Source organism: Carcharodon carcharias, chromosome 1 (assembly GCF_017639515.1).
Source record: "Carcharodon carcharias isolate sCarCar2 chromosome 1, sCarCar2.pri, whole genome shotgun sequence".
NCBI lineage: Eukaryota > Metazoa > Chordata > Chondrichthyes > Lamniformes > Lamnidae > Carcharodon > Carcharodon carcharias.
This window is the reverse complement of record NC_054467.1, coordinates 136,453,048-136,473,919: the sequence shown is the minus strand read 5'-3', so window position 1 is coordinate 136,473,919 and position 20,872 is coordinate 136,453,048. Positions and strand designations below refer to the sequence as shown.

General features: G+C 42.6%; 1 protein-coding gene across 2 annotated transcripts in view; it reads right to left on the bottom strand.

Annotated features, from left to right (window-relative positions):
- pgm2 (phosphoglucomutase 2) overlaps nucleotides 1–20,872 on the bottom strand; it is an 85,216-nt gene that overhangs the window by 17,438 nt on the left and 46,906 nt on the right. For both annotated transcript variants that reach the window (XM_041196218.1, XM_041196227.1), the window contains 4 exons: nucleotides 16,504–16,684; nucleotides 9,166–9,259; nucleotides 7,825–7,954; nucleotides 4,965–5,154 (listed from right to left, as the gene is read on the bottom strand). In XM_041196218.1, coding sequence (XP_041052152.1) covers nucleotides 4,965–5,154; nucleotides 7,825–7,954; nucleotides 9,166–9,259; nucleotides 16,504–16,684 — 595 coding nt within the window. The remainder of the gene's footprint in view (nucleotides 1–4,964; nucleotides 5,155–7,824; nucleotides 7,955–9,165; nucleotides 9,260–16,503; nucleotides 16,685–20,872) is intronic.

Sequence of the window (20,872 nt, the reverse complement as noted above, 5' to 3'; positions counted from 1 at the left end):
CGAGCAACATTAATGTATTTATGTTGTAAATTGCAATCATAGTAAATTGAAAAAAATCACATAATAAGGTAAAAGTATTTACCGAAATATAGTACAGTACTATACTAATGACATCGGGACAGCAACTGAGCATCTGGAGTCAGGGAGATGGGCAGCGCAGAATGCTCATGAGCACATATGAACACAGAAACATAGAAAATAGGAGCAGGAGGAGGTCAGTCGGCCCTTCGAGCCTGCTCCATCACTCAATGTGATCAGGGCTGATCCTCTGTCTCAACGCTGTACTTCTGCGCTCTCCCCATGCCCCTTGATGGCTTTAGAGTGCAAAAATCTATTTCGTTCTTAAATATATTCAGTGACTTGGCCTCCCCAGCTTTCTGTGGTACAGAATTGCATAGATTCACTGCTCTGAGTGAAGAAGTTTCTCATCTCAGTCCTAAATGGTCTTTCCTGTATCCTAAGATTGTGAACCCTTGTTCTAGACACCCCATCAGAGGAAACATCATTCCTGCATCTAGACTGTCTATCCCTGACAGAACTTTAGATATTTCAATGAGATCTCCTTGCATTCTTCTAAACTCCTGCGAATACGGGCCAAGTCAGCCCAATCTCTCCTCATACAACAATCTTGTCATCCCAGGAATCAGTCTGGTGAACCTTTGTTGCACTCCCTCTATGGCAAGTGTATCCCTTCTTAGGTAAGGAAACCAAAACTGCACACAAAACCCCAGGTGTGGTCTCACCAAGGCCCTGTACACTGCAGTAAGACATTCTTGCTCCTGAACTCAAGTCCTCTCGCAATGAAGGCCAACACACCATTTGCCTTCTTAACTGCTAGCTGCACCAGCATGCTTGCTTCCAGTGATTGGTGTATAAGGACATTTGGACTTGTTTGCTGGCGTGGTGTCAAAATTGAACCAACTGGGAAAGACAAAACAGGGTGTCAATTTCTAAACTTTGTAAGTGCCGTTCATCGTAATTCAAACATCATTAAGTCAAGATAAAAACAAAAAAACTGCGGATGCTGGAAATCCAAAACAAAAACAGAATTACCTGGAAAAACTCAGCAGGTCTGGCAGCATCGGCGGAGAAGAAAAGAGTTGACGTTTCGAGTCCTCATGACCCTTCGACAGAACTTGAGTTCGAGTCCAAGAAAGAGTTGAAATATAAGCTGGTTTAAGGTGTGTGTGTGGGGGGCGGAGAGATAGAGAGAGAGAGAGGTGGCGGGGGTGGTGTGGTTGTAGGGACAAACAAGCAATGATAGAAGCAGATCATCAAAAGATGTCAACGACAATAGTACAATAGAACACATAGGTGTTAAAGTTAAAGTTGGTGATATTATCTAAACGAATGTGCTAATTAAGAATGGATGGTAGGGCACTCAAGGTATAGCTCTAGTGGGGGTTTATTTTTTATATAATGGAAATAGGTGGGAAAAGGAAAATCTTTATAATTTATTGGAAAAAAAAGGAAGGGGGAAACAGAAAGGGGGTGGGGATGGGGGAGGGAGCTCACGACCTAAAGTTGTTGAATTCAATATTCAGTCCGGAAGGCTGTAAAGTCCCTAGTCGGAAGATGAGGTGTTGTTCCTCCAGTTTACGTTGGGCTTCACTGGAACAATGCAGCAAGCCAAGGACAGACATGTGGGCAAGAGAGCAGGGTGGAGTGTTAAAATGGCAAGCGACAGGGACGTTTGGGTCATTCTTGCGGACAGACCGCAGGTGTTCTGCAAAGCGGTCGCCCAGTTTACGTTTGGTCTCTCCAATGTAGAGGAGACCACATTGGGAGCAATGAATGCAATAGACTAGGTTGGGGGAAATACAAGTGAAATGCTGCTTCACTTCAAAGGAGTGTTTGGGTCCTTGGACGGTGAGGAGAGAGGAAGTGAAGGGGCAGGTGTTGCATCTTTTGCGTGGGCATGGGGTGGTGCCATAGGAGGGGGTTGAGGAGTAGGGGGTGATGGAGGAGTGGACCAGGGTGTCCCGGAGGGAGCGATCCCTACGGAATGCCGATAAGAGGGGTGAAGGGAAAATGTGTTTGGTGGTGGCATCATGCTGGAGTTGGCGGAAATGGCGGAGGATGATCCTTTGAATGCGGAGGCTGGTGGGGTGATAAGTGAGGACAAGGGGGACCCTATCATGTTTCTGGGAGGGAGGAGAAGGCGTGAGGGCGGATGCGGGGGAGATGGGCCGGACACGGTTGAGGGCCCTGTCAACGACCGTGGGTGGAAAACCTCGGTTAAGGAAGAAGGAGGACATGTCAGAGGAACTGTTTTTGAAGGTAGCATCATTAGAACAGATGCGACGGAGGCGAAGGAACTGAGAGAATGGGATGGAGTCCTTACAGGAAGCGGGGTGTGAGGAGCTGTGTCGAGATAGCTGTGGGAGTTGGTGGGTTTGTAATGGATATTGGTGGACAGTCTATCACCAGAGATTGAGACAGAGAGGTCAAGGAAGGGAAGGGAAGTGTCAGAGATGGACCACGTGAAAATGATGGAGGGGTGGAGATTGGAAGCAAAATTAATAAATTTTTCCAAGTCCCGACGAGAGCATGAAGCGGCACCGAAGTAATCATCGATGTACCGGAGAAAGAGTTGTGGAAGGGGGCCGGAGTAGGACTGCAACAAGGAATGTTCCACATACCCCATAAAGAGACAGGCATAGCTGGGGCCCATGCGGGTACCCATAGCCACACCTTTTATTTGGAGGAAGTGAGAGGAGTTGAAGGAGAAATTGTTCAGCGTGAGAACAAGTTCAGCCAGACGGAGGAGAGTAGTGGTGGATGGGGATTGTTCGGGCCTCTGTTCGAGGAAGAAGCTAAGGGCCCTCAAACCATCCTGGTGGGGGATGGAGGTGTAGAGGGATTGGACGTCCATGGTGAAGCGGAAGCGGTTGGGGCCAGGGAACTGGAATTGTTGATGTGACGGAAGGTGTCAGAGGAATCACGGATGTAGGTGGGAAGGGACTGGACAAGGGGAGAGAGAAGGGAGTCAAGATAACGAGAAATGAGTTCTGTGGGGCAGGAGCAAGCTGAGACGATCGGTCTACCGGGGCAGTTCTGTTTGTGGATTTTGGGTAGGAGATAGAAGCGGGCCGTCCGAGGTTGGGCGACTATCAGGTTGGAAGCTGTGGGAGGGAGATCCCCAGAGGAGATGAGGTCAGTGACAGTCCTGGAAACAATGGCTTGATGTTCAGTGGTGGGGTCATAGTCCAGGGAGAGGTAGGAGGAAGTGTCTGCGAGTTGACGCTCAGCCTCCGCGAGGTAGAGGTCAGTGCGCCAGACAACAACAGCACCACCCTTGTCAGCGGGTTTGATGACAATGTCAGTGTTGGACCTGAGAGAATGGAGTGCAGTAAGTTCAGAGAGAAACAGGTTAGAATGGGTGAGAGGAGCCCCTCCATCATTTTCACGTGGTCCATCTCTGACATTTCCCTTCCCCTCCTTGACCTCTCTGTCTCAATCTCTGGTGATAGACTGTCCACCAATATCCATTACAAACCCACCGACTCCCACAGCTATCTCGACTACAGCTCCTCACACCCCGCTTCCTGTAAGGACTCCATCCCATTCTCTCAGTTCCTTCGCCTCCGTCGCATCTGTTCCGATGATGCTACATTCAAAAACAGTTCCTCTGACATGTCCTCCTTCTTCCTTAACCGAGGTTTTCCACCCACGGTCGTTGACAGGGCCCTCAACCGTGTCCGGCCCATCTCCCTCACATCCGCCCTCACGCCTTCTCCTCCCTCCCACAAACATGATAGGGTCCCCCTTGTCCTCACTTATCACCCCACCAGCCTCCGCATTCAAAGGATCATCCTCCGCCATTTCCGCCAACTCCAGCATGATGCCACCACCAAACACATTTTCCCTTCACCCCCCTTATCGGCATTCCGTAGGGATCGCTCCCTCCGGGACACCCTGGTCCACTCCTCCATCACCCCCTACTCCTCAACCCCCTCCTATGGCACCACCCCATGCCCACGCAAAAGATGCAACACCTGCCCCTTCACTTCCTCTCTCCTCACCGTCCAAGGACCCAAACACTCCTTTCAAGTGAAGCAGCATTTCACTTGCATTTCCCCCAACTTAGTCTATTGCATTCGTTGCTCCCAATGTGGTCGCCTCTACATTGGAGAGACCAAACGTAAACTGGGCGACCGCTTTGCAGAACACCTGCGGTCTGTCCGCAAGAATGACCCAAACGTCCCTGTCGCTTGCCATTTTAATACTCCACCCTGCTCTCTTGCCCACATGTCTGTCCTTGGCTTGCTGCATTGTTCCAGTGAAGCCCAACGTAAACTGGAGGAACAACACCTCATCTTCCGACTAGGGACTTTACAGCCTTCCGGACTGAATACTGAATTCAACAACTTTAGGTCGTGAGCTCCCTCCCCCATCCCCACCCCCTTTCTGTTTCCCCCTTCCTTTTTTTTTCCAATAAATTATAAAGATTTTTCTTTTCCCACCTATTTCCATTATATAAAAAAAAACCCCACTAGAGCTATACCTTGAGTGCCCTACCATCCATTCTTAATTAGCACATTCGTTTAGATAATATCACCAACTTTAACTTTAACACCTATGTGTTCTATTGTACTATTGTCGTTGACATCTTTTGATGATCTGCTTCTATCACTGCTTGTTTGTCCCTACAACCACACCACCTCCCCCATCCTTTCTCTCTCTCTCTCTATCTCTCCGCCCCCCACACACACACCTTAAACCAGCTTATATTTCAACTCTTTCTTGGACTCGAACTCAAGTTCTGTCGAAGGGTCATGAGGACTCGAAACGTCAACTCTTTTCTTCTCCGCCGATGCTGCCAGACCTGCTGTGTTTTTCCAGGTAATTCTGTTATCATTAAGTCAAGGACTGCCTGTGCTGTAAATTTTTAAGTATCGCTGACTCCCTCTGCAGGTGAATCTTAAAACTGTTGGAAGTGAATTTAAGGTTACTTCACTTACAGCATTTTTGTCTGGTTGGCTGCTATCGTAGCCAGTGGTTAAATCTCGAATGTCAGAAATTTCAAACTTCCCACAGGTTTTTGGATATTGGTTTGTTTCATTATACTTTCGTAAATTCTGGAATAGTCTATCAATTGTCTCAGGATTATGGCAGATGAAGTATGAAGCCTTAGAGAGATGATAGCCATATCTAGATAAACAAAAAGATAATTAAAAAATTATATAAATAGCAACACTTTTATTTCACACAGACAAGTGTCAAATTACACCCACAGTAACTTGAAATGCGGCAGCACATGTTCCTAATAGTGCAACATTCATGACTCGCCATTTAGCACGATGTAATCCCATATGTCACCATCTCGCATCATCTAACACAAGAACCTAAGAAATAGGAGCAGGAATGGGCCATTCAATAAGATCATGACTGATCTGATTGTGGCCTTAACTCCACTTTCCTGCCTACCCCTCATTTACTCTCAACTTCCTTGTAGATCAAAATCAGTTTATCTCAGCCCAACCATCTTCAGCTGCTTCTTCAAAGAGTTTCCATCTCCCACCAGAGGAAGGGATGTTCGCTGATGATTGCAGTGTTCAGTGCCATCTGTAATTCTTCAGGTACTGAGGCAGTCCTTGCCTGCATGAAGCAAGACCTGGACATAGAGGTCAGAAGTGGAGATTTTTGCAGACGACTGCACAATGTTCTGCACCATTTATGACTCCTCAGATACTGAAGCAATCCATGCCCACGTACAAGACAACCTGGACAACATTCAGGTTTGGACTGATAAGCAGCAAGTAACATTCGTGCCACATAAGTGCCAAGCAACGACCATCCCTTGATATTCAATAGCATTACCATTGCTGAATCCTCCACTATCAACAACCTGTGGGTTACCATTGACCAGAAACTGAACAGGACTAGCCATATAAATAGTGTGGTTACAAGAGCAGGTCAGAGACTAGGAATCCTGCAGTGAGTAACTCACCTCTTGACTCCCCAAAGCCTATCCACCATCTACAAGGCACAAGTCAGGAGTGTGATGGAATACTCCCCACTTGCCTGGATGAATGCAGCTCCCACAACACTGAAGAAGCTGGACACCATCCAGGGCAAAGCAGCCTGCTTGATTGGCATCCCACCTACCACCTTAAACATTCACATTCTCCACTACGGATGGACAGTAGCAGCAGCGTGCACTATCTATAAGATGCACTGCAGCATTTCGCCAACCCTCCTTTGACATCACCTTCTAAACCACAACTTCCAGCACCTAGAAAATAAGGGCAGCAGGCACGTGGGAATCCTAGCACGACAAGTTATTTCATGCCCGCTCTCACAATCCTGACTTGTTCCTTGACTGCTGCTGGATCAAAATCCGGAAGCTGCCTCACAAACAGCACAGTGGGTGTAGTACACCACGAGGACTTCAGTGGTTCAAAAGGTGGTTCACCACCACCTTTTTAAGGAAAATTAGGGATAGATAACAAATGATGGCCTTGTCAGGGTTGCTCGTATCTCTTGAACGAATAAAGATAGATGTTACTTTAGATTTATTATTTGGCCACCCACCAGCAATCAATGCCAAGCTAAGAGTGACTGAACAACTGGTTCTATTAGTTACTGTGTAGCTAGAAGACAAAAACAAATTTCTGAATGTCTTGGTTTGTGTATTGACTTAAGATCAAGATCCTATGCAAACTAAACATTTCGATAAAAGGATTATACCTAACATCCAGCTTGAACTAAACAAACTTGGGCCAGAATACTGCCGTCAGCGTGTGGGGGTGGACCCAACATGCCTATGCGCAAAATGATGTACGATGACGTCGGGCATGTGTCCCTGCATCATCACGTGTCATTTAGATATTTCGCTTGGCAGGCACATGCCAGGCGTGGCCGCAGCCATCCGAACTGTCAACAGCCTATTAAGGCCATTAAAAAACCAATTAAACTTGTTTGCAACGCTGCCCGTCCAACCTTAAGGTTAACAAGCAGGTGAAGAGCCCAAGCAGCCTTCGCGTTTTTCAGGAAACCGCATCCACGGGCGGGATGAGGTTTCCTGAAGGTTTTATAAAATAATTAATTAAATTTTGCACAATTCACAAACATGCCCTAACTCATGTGACACTGTCACATGATGGGACATGTTTAAATCATATTTTTCCTTCTTTATTAAAAAAATTTACCATCAACTTAATCAGCTGCCTCAGGGAGATTGCTGCGCTCTTTCGCATACATGCACAAAAGAGCATAGGCCCCGACTCTCTCTCCCTCCCCCATGCTTGAACAGGTAGCGCTGAGCGCTGCCTGCTATGTGTCATGCTGGGTGGGCCAATTAAGGGCGGGTCCATGTAAAATGACAGCGCAGAGCTGATTGCGGGCGGCAATCTGCTCCGCACCCGCCCCCGCCCAGCCTGCCCGACATAGGTAAGATACAGCCCTTGGTGTGTAACATACATATAAATCTCATGTAATAATGCAAACTTGTAAAATGGTGAGAAAACCTTGGTGTACAATGCAGGAATATATTGAACCGCTGCTCCAATTTTCTTGAACCATTTCAATAGCCACCCTTATGTTTTTATAGAGATCTCCATTACTCTTAAAAATATATAATAATAAAATCTGGGAAGGCAAGAAGAGGTCAGTGTAAAGCACACAAAAGAGACTTTCAAAATTGTAAACCTATTAAAAATTTACATAATTCAATATTTATTTTACAGCAGGATAATAGAAAGTCACTCCAAGTAGCGAACAAGTTAAGGGCAGTCTCCTGGTCATGAAGCCAAGTTGACAGTTGAGCTCAAAGTAAAATGAAAGGAACATATATAAAAGATGCATCATGTCACTACTTACTCTTCATAAATTGCTTTGAGATTCTGGGACAGAGTGGTATTCTTAGTTGCCAAATAGCTGGCCAGTTCTGCAACAATAGCAGCAGCACTAACACCATCTTTATCCAGGACAAATTCAGTCGACATATATCCTACATTTTGCACAAAAAAAAATCTTTTATTTTGCTCACGTTTCTTACAAAAAACCCACTTTTAAAGCAAGATTAGATTCAAATATAAATGATCTCTGTTAAAGCAGAGTCTGCCACCTTTACAAGTTTAAAGTTGTGGCTGTCAGGTTGCCAGAAAATGGGAGAGCTTGGAATAAAAGAAAATGACATATGCTGAATGTCAAATAAAAACAGGACATGTACATCTGTGATTCGATCCAACAATAAGAAAAAGATTATTTGGGTTTAACATTTTAAATTAGAACTCTCAGCACTGAGGTCTAATAAAAGATTACATCTGAAATATTAATTGAATTTTCTCTGGAAGAACTAGTTACACTGCATATTGATTCAAAACTTCTCTCTTCATCAATATGAACATTAATGTTTAAATAAGTTTCATTAGCTGTCGACAAGCTACCATCAAGTTCATCTGAAAAAAACAATTTTCCTCAAAATAGTCAATAATGTGGCAGCAATTCTTTCAGTATTGGGGTGGGAGGACATAAAAGACAAACCTTTTATTTAATATTGAATGAGCTGCTGAGGCAATTCTCAAGTACTTCATTATCAATGCTTTTATGATAACACTTTGTAGTTGAAGAACAGTACTAATAGTCAATATGATAGAATTTAAGCTGCACAGTTATTAGTCATATGAAATAGAAGTAAAAAAGAGATAAAAAATAAAAAACTGCGGATGCTGGAAATCCAAAACAAAAACAGAATTACCTGGAAAAACTCAGCAGGTCTGGCAGCATCGGCGGAGAAGAAAAAAGTTGACGCTTCGAATCCTCATGACCCTTCAACAGAACACGGTTACGAGGACTTGAAACGTCAACTTTTTTCTTCTCTGCCGATGCTGTCAGACCTGCTTAGTTTTTCCAGGTAATTCTGTTTTTGTAATGAAATCGAAGGTTCTATTTGCCTTACACAATACAAATCATCAGTATTCTTCTGCCACAAAGACATTTCCAATGTTTACTGATAATCTTGTAGTTATATGAACCCACCTCATTCGTTGTAAAACCATCTCAACTACACCCCACCTCCCAAAATTGCACAGTTGTCAAAGATTGACCATTTTTTTTGCTGGAATATATTATTTTCACATCAGAATTGCAGGAGAAGCTCAGTATTTTTTAAAAATAGTAAGTAGTAAACAAAAAAACAGTGGTTAATAACAGTCTCACCAATTGCTTCCTCAAAGGCAAAAAGCACTGTATTGCCCTTATCTATAAGTTCTTTAGCTTTGTTTCCCATCCATTTGAAGCCTGTTAAGGTTTCCTAAAAGAAAAGACATAATCTTAATCTATCGCTCTTAGAATCACACTACTGCCAGTGGTAAATAAAAACTGTTTCTCTAATTTACAATTAGCCTTTTTCTCATTTTGGGATGTAGGAAGGGATGGAGGACAAAGGAACACTAACCATCGACATTCTATTTTAGTCATATCAATCTGCAGTCTGGAATTGTCCAGGCCATAAACATTTCTGTGAATACAATCAATGCCAAACAGAGTGCCTGACTGTGCCACAGCAGTCTTTCTTTTAGTTCTGTGCCAAGGCTAATTAAATTGGCTCTAATGAAAAAAAACAACTTAAAAATGTCAATCAAAACTAAGGTCTAAATACAGAAATACAACATCAGCACTTTAGCAACTGGTATGCCACAACTGATTCATTTTTTGCTATTAGATTTTTTTTTAATTTAAGAGGAAAAAGTAGACAGAGCAGCTAACTAACTCTTAAAGGAACTGCACGATGATTATAATCCTGTTTTACTTCTCAGCATTAAACGTTAAGGACCAAAGAAATATATGAATGGAGAACAGCCGAGTGGATGTTACGTTGGAAGTAGTGATACAGTGCTCCAAGAGATTAATGAATAGAATATCTTAATATAAAGTATAGTTGCAACATTATAATGGTTCTGTCAATGGCACATATTATTGAAATTCATAACCACTGTTACCAGACCACAGTGCAGTACTCCTTTCTTTGGAGAGTGGCAGACATGTTGGCAACTGTTAATAAGGATAATTCTCCAACAGAAAATCAGTTGCCATTCTAAATAGCTTTGGAAAAAATGTTTTTTAGAAATAATTTCCCACAAGGAGAGTCCAGAGCAGAAATGGTCAACAACACAGGAGATTGGCCTCTGTTGTGTGTAGTGGGGTGATTAAATGGCATGACATTAAGCGATTGACACTAAGCACCTGAACAGCACAAAATAAACCCAAAACAAAAGACTGCCTCTTGTAATCTATCTCCAAGGCAATGTGGCACACCCTGGGATATCCCAGATAGAGATTTCCACTAATTAACTTCAATTCCCAATTTTCACCTGAAAAGTATATGGATACTTTAAAACTTTCCCTTGTTTATCCAATGCTTTCCCACCTTTCTTTGATCTGGGACCCACATGAATAATTTAAACCCTTTATGGAGACAGCTGTAATCCTACCAGATTTATAGGCTCCATCCTGAAGCTACTGCTTATTGTTTATTCTTTTCACACCTCTGACTCTGACACCTTAAGTAAACATGGACTATCCTTCGAATGGTAATTATCTTAGGGGTGTTTACCAACTTCTCAAACTCAGTTTTTTCCCCCATTTATCTTATATTTAATGCTTTAAACCCAAGCTAAACATTAAGCTAAACAGCGCAAGAGGAGGAAGCAGATAAAACAGCGCGAGAGGGGGCAGCAGATAAAACAGCGCGAGAGGGGGCAGCAGATAAAACAGCGTGAGAGGGGGCAGCAGATAAAACAGCATGAGAGGGGGAAGCAGATAAAACAGCGCGGGGGGGGAGCAGATAAAACACCGCGAGAGGGGGGAGCAGATAAAACAGCTGGTCCCCCAGAGCTGAACTGGGAGGCAGCACAAAAAGAGTGGCAGCCTTGGTAAGATTTAAAAAGAACAGGAGCTGAGAGTCAGAGCGGAGATTTAAAAAGAGCAGGAGCTGAGAGTCAGATTGGAGATTTAGAGCAGGAGCTAGACTCGGGGCTGAAAGCAGTGCGAGGACAGAGCGAGAGTTCTGGGGAGACTCGGGGAAGAAAGCGGTGCGAGGATGTCATGATTCAAAAAGTGACGCGACGCAGGGGAGGTAGCTGGTTTGTAAGTAGGGTCAGGTGAGTACCTGACTTCTTCTACTAATTAAACTGCTGCAGTCCATTAGCTTAAACAAAATAAGATGAGGACTTTGGATTGTAGTGGGAATATTTGGAGTGGAATAAGGCCCCTAACGTAATTAGTATTCTTTAAAGGGAGTAACTAACTAGCTTAATCTAAAAGGAAGTCATGACAGCAGAGCTCACACCTGTGATATGCTCCTCTTGCACTATGTGGGAAGTGATGGACACTTCCAGTGCCCCTGGTGACTATATGTGCAGGAAGTGTATCCAGTCACAGCTACTAGCTAACTGCATTTTGGAGCTGGAGCTGTGGGTGGATTCACTGAGGAACATCCACGATGCTCAGATTATTGTGGACAGCACGTTCAGTGAGGTGGTCACACCGCAGGTAAAGACTGAACAGGCAGAGAGGGGGTGGGTGACCACCAGGCAGAGTAGAGGAAGGCAGGAAGTACAGGAGTCCCCTGCGGTTGTCACCCTCTCTAACAGATATACCATTTTGGATATTGTTGAAGGAGATGACTTCTCAAGGGAAAGCAGCAGGAGCCATGTCTATGGCACCACGGATGGCTCTGTTGCACAAGAGGGGAGGAAAAAGAGCGGCAGAGCTATAGTGATAGGGGATTCAATAGTAAAGGGAACAGGCAGGCATTTCTGTGGCTGCAAAAGAGACTCCAGGACAGTATGTTGCCTCCCTGGTGCCAGGGTCAAGGATGTCTCAGAGAGACTGCAGGGCATTCTGAAGAGGGGTGAACAGCCAGTGGTCACGGTACACATTGGTACCAACAACATAGGTTAAAAAAAAAAGGGATGAGCCCCATAAGCTGAATATAGGGAGTTAGGCTGTAAATTAAAAGGTAAGACTTCAAAGGTAGTAATCTCAGGATTACTTCCAGTGCCACATGCTAGCAAGAGTAGAAATAACAGGACATATCAGATTAATACGTGGCTGAAGAAATGGTGTAGGGGGAGGGATTCAGATTCCTGGGACATTGGGACCAGTTCTGGGGAAGGTGAGACCAGTACAAACTGGACAGGTTGCATCTGGTCAGGACTGGGACCAATATCCCCGGGGCGGTGTTTGCTAGTGCATTTGGGGAAGGTTTAAACTTGAATGGCAGGGGGATGGGAACTGAGCAGGGAGACAGAGGAGGGGGAAACAAGGATAGAAACAAAAGACAGAAAAGTAAGAAGCAAAAGCGAAAGGCAAAAAAAAATGGCGAAAAACAAATGCGGTCAGAGTGCAAAATAAAGCTAAGATGAATAACAAGGTTAAAAAGACAAGTCTAAAGGCATTGTATCTTAATGGCGGAGCATTCGCAATAAAGTAGATAAATTAACAGCGCAAATAGATATAAACGATTATGATATAGTTGCAATTACGGAGACATGGCTGCAGGATGACCAAGGATGGGAACTGTTCATCCAGGGGTATTCAATATTTAGGAAGGACAGAAAAATAGGGAAAGGAGGTGGGGTAGCATTGTTAGTAAAGGAGGAAATCAGTGCAATAGCGAGGAAGGATAATCAAGATGTGGAATCTGTTTGGGTGGAGATAAGAAACACCAAGGGGCAGAAAACGTTGGCAAGTGTTGTCTATAGGCCCCCAAACAGTAATGGAGATGTAAGGGAAGGCATTAAGCAAGAAATTAGAGATGCATGCAGTAAGGGTACAACTGTAATCATGGGTGACTTTAATCTACATATAGATTGGACATACCAAGCTAGCAATAATACTGTGGAGGAGGATTTCCTGGAGTGTGCGCATGATGGCTTTTTAGACCAATATGTTGAGGAACCAACTAGAGAGCAGGCTACCCTAGGCTGATATTGTGCAACGAAAAAGGATTAATTAACAATCTATGGTGTGCAAGATTCCCTTGGGGAAATGATAGAATTGTTCATTAAGATGGAGAGTGAAGATGTTGAATCCGAAACTAGGGTTCTGAAGCTAAACAAAGGGAACTACGAGGGTATGGGTTACGAACTGGCAATGATGGATTGGGGAGCCTTACTAAAAGGATTGTCAGTGGATATGCAATGGCTAATATTTAAGGAATGCATGCATAAATTACAACAGTTATTCATTCCTGCCTCACACAAAAATAAAACAGGAAAGGTGGCTCAACCATGGCTTACAAAAGAAATTAGGGACAGTATTAGATCCAAAGAGGAGACAAAAAATTACTTGAAAAAGCAGCAAGCCTGAGGATTGGGAGCTGTTTAGAATTCAGCAAAAGTGGGCAAAAAGATTGATCAAGAAAGGAAAATGGAGTATGAGAGTAAACTTGCAAGGAACATAAAAGTTGACTGTAAAAGCTTTTATAAATATGTGAAGAGAAAAAGATTTGCAAAGTCAAACGTAGATCCCTTACAGTCAGAAACAGGGGAAAATTATAATGGGGAACAAAGAAATGGCAGAAGAATTGAACACATATTTTGGTTCCGTCTTCACAAAAGAGGACATGAATAATTTCCCAGAAATGTTAGGGAACTAAGGGTATGGTGAAAGAGAGGAATTGAAGAACATCGGTATTAGTAAAAAAATGGTGTTAGGGAAGCTAATGGGGTTAAAGGCTGAAAAATCCCCAGGGCCTGATAATCTACATCCCAGAGTACTAAAGAAGTGGCACAAGAAATATTGGATGCATCTTCCAAAATTCTACAGATTCTGCAGCAGTTCCTACAGATTGGCGGGTGGCAAACGTAACTCCAATATTTAAAAAAGGAGCAAGAGAAAAAACAGAAAATTACAGACCAGTTAGTCTAACATCAGTAATGGGGAAAATACTAGAGTCTATTATAAAAGACATGGTAACAGGACACTTAGAAAGCATTATCGGGATTAGACAAAGTCAGCATGGATTTTTAAAAGGGAATTTATGCATAGCTAATCTACTGGAGTTTTTTGAGGATGTAACTAGTAGAATAGATAATGAAGAAGCAGCGGATGTGGCGTATTTGGATTTCAAGAAGGCTTTTGATAAGTTCCCACGTAAGAGGCTGGTGGGCAAAATTAAAGCACATGGGATTGGGGTAATATACTGGCATGGATTGAGAACTGGTTGACAGACCAGAAACAGGTAGTGGGAATAAATGAGTCTTTTACCAGGTGGCAAGTGATGGTTAGTGTTGTACCGCAATGATCAGTGCTTGGGCCCCAGCTATTCACGATATATATAAGTGACTTGGATAAAAGAACCAAATTTCCATGTTTGCTGATGACTCAAAACTGGGTGGAGTTGTGAGTTGTGAGGAGGATGATAGGTGGCTTCAGGGAGATTTAGAAAAGCTGTGTGTGTGGGCAGCACATGGCAGATGCAGTATAACGTGGATAAATGTGAAGTTATACATTTCGGTGTGAAAAACAGAAAGGCAGAGTATTATTTAAATGGTGATATATTGGGAGATGTGGACGTACAAATGGATCTGGGTGTCCTTGTACACAGTCAATGAAAGTAAATAGGCAGGTGCAGCAAGCAATTAGGAAGGCAAACGGTATGTTGGCCTTCATTGAAAGAGGATTGGAGTTCAGAAGTAGGGCAGTCTTACTGCACTTATACAAAGCCTCGATGAGACCACACCTGGAGTATTGCGTCTCCCTACCTAAGAAAGAATATACTTGCCATAGATGGAGTGCAGCGAAGGTTCACTAGGCTGATACTGGGCATGGCAAGACTGTCGTATGAGGAGACGTTGGTTCAACTGCGCCTGTATTCACCAGAGTTTAGAAGAATAAGAAGGGATCTGATTGAAAAGTATAAAATTCTAACAGGGCTAGACAGACTGGATGCAGGGAGGATGTTTCCCCTGGCTGGGGAGTCAAGAACCAGGGGCCACAGTCTCAGGATACGGGGCAGGCCATTTAGAACTGAGATGAGGAAAACTTTCTTCACTCAGAGGATGGTCAACCTGTGGAATTCTCTACCACAGAAGGCTGTGGAGACCAGGTCAGAGTATATTCAATAAAGAAATTGATAAATTTTTTGATATTAGGGGCATCAAAGAGTATGGAGAGAAAGCGGGAATACGGCGTTGAGATAGAGGATCAGCCATGATCATATTGCATGGTGGAACAGGTTTGAAGGGCCAAATAGCCTACTCCTGCTCCTAGTTTCTATGTTATATTTCTACAACATATGAATCATGAAATCAGACATATTTGCAATGCATATTTGTTTTGTCACTGCAATTTTGTGCAACAATTTGGTATCAAGTACTGACACTCTACAACACTTTAAATGGCTAGTGGCAACAGTGAATGAAAATATTATACACTACCAAAAAAACCCAATAACCCAGATATACTAATGTAAATGTAATTAATACCATTAGAGTTTCACCCATGGGTTCATGAGTTTAGCTAGAGCAGTTGAGCTATTGGGCCTGGGATCTTCCGGTGCTGCCAAAGCTAATGGAGGTTTCAATGACTCCCGCATTTGCCACAGGGGAACCCGACGCAGCAGGGCTGGAAACCTTGGCCATTAAAACTGGAAGCTTCCTGGTTTGATCCTCAGTTTGACTTGAGTTGCCAGTTTGTTATAACAGTAACAAGGTTTTAAAATATTTTCGGGAAAAGGAAAGATACTGCACATGACCAAGTATTTTCCTGATGGTCAAAAATGAAGCAAAACATAATCTGAAAAGTATAATCGTTGGACCTACATCTGTAGTGGGCAAAGTCTAATAGAAGTGATCACTCATTAGCAGAGCACAAAGACTATACAGAAATCTGAAAGGGATTAAGAAGCAATAGAAAACTATAGCATGCCCTTAGATTATTGAACATTGGACAAAGGCTGTCCAGTACCTATAAATAACTTCCATATTCACAAATTTCCACAAGTAACATTTTTAAAGATTAAGTCTAGTTGTATGATGATGGCTCTTTAACTTATATGAAATGATAAATGGGAAGAGTCTTGGTTTTGGCTTGGGTAGTAACTCGTGTAGTTCTGGGACCTCAAAATTTTCCTCTATTCAAAGGGAGAAAACACAATATTCTAAATGTTGCTAATACCAACGACACAACCTGGTGACAAATGCAATAAAGGTAATCTGCATTCAACAAAATCTAGACACAGAATCTATTAAAAAGAGTCAGATGTAAAGTATACAATTTTCACTGAAGTTAACAGATAATGTGAAACTGTTGTCTAGAAAGGGTACTTCTGCATAACCTTTCCTCAGAGGCCTGGAGCAGAAATTCATGGGCCCCTGCCATTGGATTTGCAGGTCGTGGGGCATAAATTCACTGTGTGGCCATCACGCCGTGTAACTGACCTGACAGAAATGTCACATGGATCAGGCAAGGCACAGGATGGCCTGCCCACCCTCGCCCCAGCTGATGCACAGCTAATAGCTAACAGTTAAGTCAAAACGACCAGCATACCTCAAAATGGAATCCTTCTTTTAGTGCAATTGCTCTGAGGATTTTTGAAGAGACTGTGCTGGACAGCATATATGCTTTTTTCAGACAACTGGATTCTGGATTTTGCTTCTTCCAGCAAGTAAAATTCCACCAGCCCAACAAGGCACCTAATTCGTTCCCTGAAAATACTTTCCATTCCCCACTAGGAGCAAAAAGAGAAAACATTTTGAGAATTGAACATTTTATTGAATACTAAAAGCATAATTAAATTAATTATTTTAATACACAAAGAAAATTTTAAGCCCCATCCATGAGAAGCATCCCTATAAATGTAACAGTGTTGTTACATACTCTAATATGATGTTAGATTTGGCACAACGAAGGAACCTACATGAATGGGGCTGCAAAAAAAAAAAGACACCTGGCAAAAAAAAAGTTCTTAAGGCACTGAAATAACTTCTATGGCTAAATATGTCAGAGACTCTGGAAGAAAAATGGACACCCCAAATTATGAACTGCAGACAGACAGTGTTCAATACACCTAGCTCTTTAACAGTCTAAAACACATGATACTGCCTGTTGCAAAACCACTCTATCTAAAACTTTCACTGGATCGGAATCACTGGGACTTCCCCTTTCTGCTGATTCTTTGTCGCTCTTAAATGCTCACAAGGCCAGTGCATGAACGGTCAATCCAAGGCAGCAGCAGGTTTTGTAAAAGAAAACACCTTTTACGGAACGCTCTTTACCAACCATGTATGAATGCTAGCACATCTCTTCCCTGAGAATACAGCAGTTTCTCTGCTATTATGGATGCTAGGTGATTAACTGTTCATTCTCCAGGAATTTTTTACTATGCTTTTAATGGTAATTTTGAAATTAAGGACACCTGCAAAATTTGATAGCTGATGCCCTAAGGTGTCTGCAATTTACAGGTATCATTGTACTTCCAAAAATAACCCAGAGCAGAATTTTACAATCGGCATGCGGAGGCGGGCCCAACATGCCAGAATGTTAAATGATGCGCGATGATGTCGGGCGTGCACCCCAACGTCATCACGCTGTCTCGAGATATTTTGTTCGGCGGGCACACGCTGGAGTCGGCTGCGCGCCCGCCAATAATTGGTAGGCCTATTAAAGCTATTAAACAGATAATTAACCTGAATTGTAAGTTCTCCATCCAACCTAACAGTTGGCGGGCAGGTAAAAAGGCCAAGCGGCCTTTACATTTTTTAGGAAATTTCATCCACGAGCAGGATGAGGTTTCCTAAAGCTATTACAAATGTAATAAAAACTTCGTTTGAAAAATAAAAACATGTCCAGTCACATAAGGAGACATGTTTCATTAAATTTCTCATGTCTTTATTTATTTTGCTATAAGCGCTCAATCTCCCTGAGGCAGCTCCGGGCAGCTCCCTCCACCCTCCGCCTGCACACCGCTCGTAATCCACACAAGGTGGGCTTTAATTGGCCTGCCCTCATGAAATCGCAGTGCCGAGCCAATCAGGGATGGTGACTGCCCCCGCCCGCTCCCACCGAGCCTCCTGCCCAATGAAAAATCCTGGCCCCAGTCTTAACTTATAACAAAGTTAATTTTAAGCAATTATGAAAAGTTTCTGTTTTTCTTCCATTGGATGCAAATACAATTATATTCCAGATAAAAGGGCCCAGGAAGGCAGATTGCACAGGGGTATGTGCTTGGCCAATCCCACATGAAACTAACTGCTTTGATCATGTTTTGGGTAAAACCCAGAGGGGACATATGATGCGAGAAATACAAATACAATTTACATATTACAATCACAAACAAGCTGGAAGAGTGTCCTGCAGTCAGCATCGTGGTGAAGCAGTCTGGGAAGAGTGTCCTGCAGTCAGCTCTTGTTGAAGATAATAAGAGTGACAGTGCAAGAGAGTGGTGGAGAGCTCCTCTAAGGGACCAACATTTACTTTAGCTATTCTCTTCCTTTTCACATACTTGTAAAAGCTCTTAGTGCTTGTTTTTATATTTCTTGCTAGTTTACTCTCATTCTAATTTCTCTCTCTTTATTACTTTTCTAGTCACCCTTTGCTGGTTTCTAAAATATTCCCAATCTTCAGGCCTTCTGCTAATCTTTGCAGCATTGAACACCTTTTCTTTCAATCTGATATCATCCTTAAAGCTCATTAGTTCACCACAGATGGTTCATCCTTAGAGTTTTCTTTCTCAATGGAATGTATCTTTGTTGAGAATTAGAAAATACCTCCTTAAATGTCTGCCACTGCTTCTCTGTTTTCACAGTCCACTTTAGCCAATTCTGACTTCATACATTTGGAATTGCCTTTACTTAAATTTAGAAATTAGTTTCAGCCCCAAATTTCTCAACCTCAAATGAATGTGAAATTCTAGCATATTATGATCACACTTCCCTAGAGGGTTCAGCTGCTAAAAATGTAAGCTTTAGCTAAACTGGTGTTACAACATTTTGTTTACATTAAGGGGAATGTGGAAGTTTTGCTTTGAAATGTGAAAACAAAGCTTAAACACTGTTAAGCTCAATAGCCCACTCAATCCTGATGTTTGGATAAATTATTGTTTCAATCCAAGTAAGTTAATGGAAACAACTGCTAGAGTGATAAAGATATTCAAACTAGACAAGTCAATGACTAGAAAATGATCAAAAACAAAGGCAGCTATTTATAACACTCATCCTGAATGAAAAGTTTTAAATGATTCTGTATCAACTTTGTCAGTTATAAGCTCTCAGCAACTTCTTAAGTTGTCAAAGCTCTATACATTAGACAGATGCAGATAAGATTTTTTGGTCAGTTGTATCTGACGCACACAGAAGTCAGTTATTATTCAGCGTTTTTAAAACAAGCCACTGAGAATGCCAGACAAATGACAGTTTCTGTTTGCCTTCAAATGGAATATCAACTCTGACTATAGAAATACACCATAGTATTGTTGAAAAAAGACATGTCTAAGCTTTTCGTCTTGCACTCAGCAGGACACTCGCAAGAGTACCAATAAGGGGAAGACAACAATCTATACTGTATGAGAAAACTGCTGATTGGTTGGCGAATGGTGTTGCCATGGAGAATGCACCACTGATGGTGACTGACAGTTAACAGCCAAGCATTGTTTGAAATTTAAAATAAGCAGTTTGAACCTGATTGGTCAAGGTATTGCCCTGAGGAATGAGTCAGCGAATGGCTATCACTTATTTTGTTTAGCTGAAACAGGCACAATGCATGTACATATTTTTTCTGTCTGCAAAGAACAAGGCCCTATGTATAAATATATGTAGTTTCCAGTACACACAAATGCCCCATACTGCAAGTCCGACTGACAATCTTAAATTGGTTGTCAGCGTAATTCTTAGCACATTGAGGATCGTTCAGCAAATGTCATCCCATCGCAGAATCACATCTAATGTTGGACACTGTTTTGAGTTTTGCAAGCATGGGCTGTTTGGTTATGGTCTATACTCTGCCCATTGCGAACAGCAGCTGGGACGTGGTGTTTGATATGATCCGCCAGTCTTTAGTATAGCCTATCAAGCAGCATGTCCACGTCACTGTTTGCAAAGGGCAGGGTACTGACTGTACCCACAGTCCATGCTTGCAAAACTCAAAACAGTGTCCAACATTAGATGCGATTCAGCGACTGGATGACATTTGCTGAATAATCCTCAGTGTGCTAAGAATTACACTGACAACCAATTTAAGATTGTCAGTTGGTCTCGCAGTGTGGTGCATTTGCATGTACTGGAAGCTACATCAATTAATACACAGGGCCCTGTTCTTTGCAAACAGAAATAACATGTATGTACATTGCACCTGTTTCACCTAAACAAAACAAGTGACAACCATTTGCTGACTCATTCCTCAGGGCAATGTCTTGACTAATCAGGGTCAAGCTGCCTGGCTTAAATTTCAAACAATGCTTGGCAGTTAACTGTCAGTCGCCATCAGTGATGCATGCTCCATGGCAACATCACTTGCCAACCAATCAGCACTCTCTTCAAATACGGTGTAAACTGTTGTCTTCCCCTTATATTGGTATTCTTGCGAGTGTCCTGATGAGTGCAAGACAAAAAGCTTAAGACATATCTCTTTTTTCAGCAATACTCAAATTCTGTATGACCTAACGCCTATTTAAATATACCTTACCTAGTCGAATTTAGAGTTTAATCAATGGTTTGCAAGCAGTAAAAATTTAGAACTCATAGAAAATTGCTGGAGTTTTGCTAGCAAAAAGTCAAGTAGCATAGCTGCAGAGCACAGAAAAGCTTCCAGCTGATTTTCCAGCGAGGGTCACTTTACTTCTTTGAAAATCTCTGCAATCTAATCCCCAAAGATTCCTCGTGTCAGATCTGCCCCTCCATGTTTCAGTGTTGCAAAAGCTGCC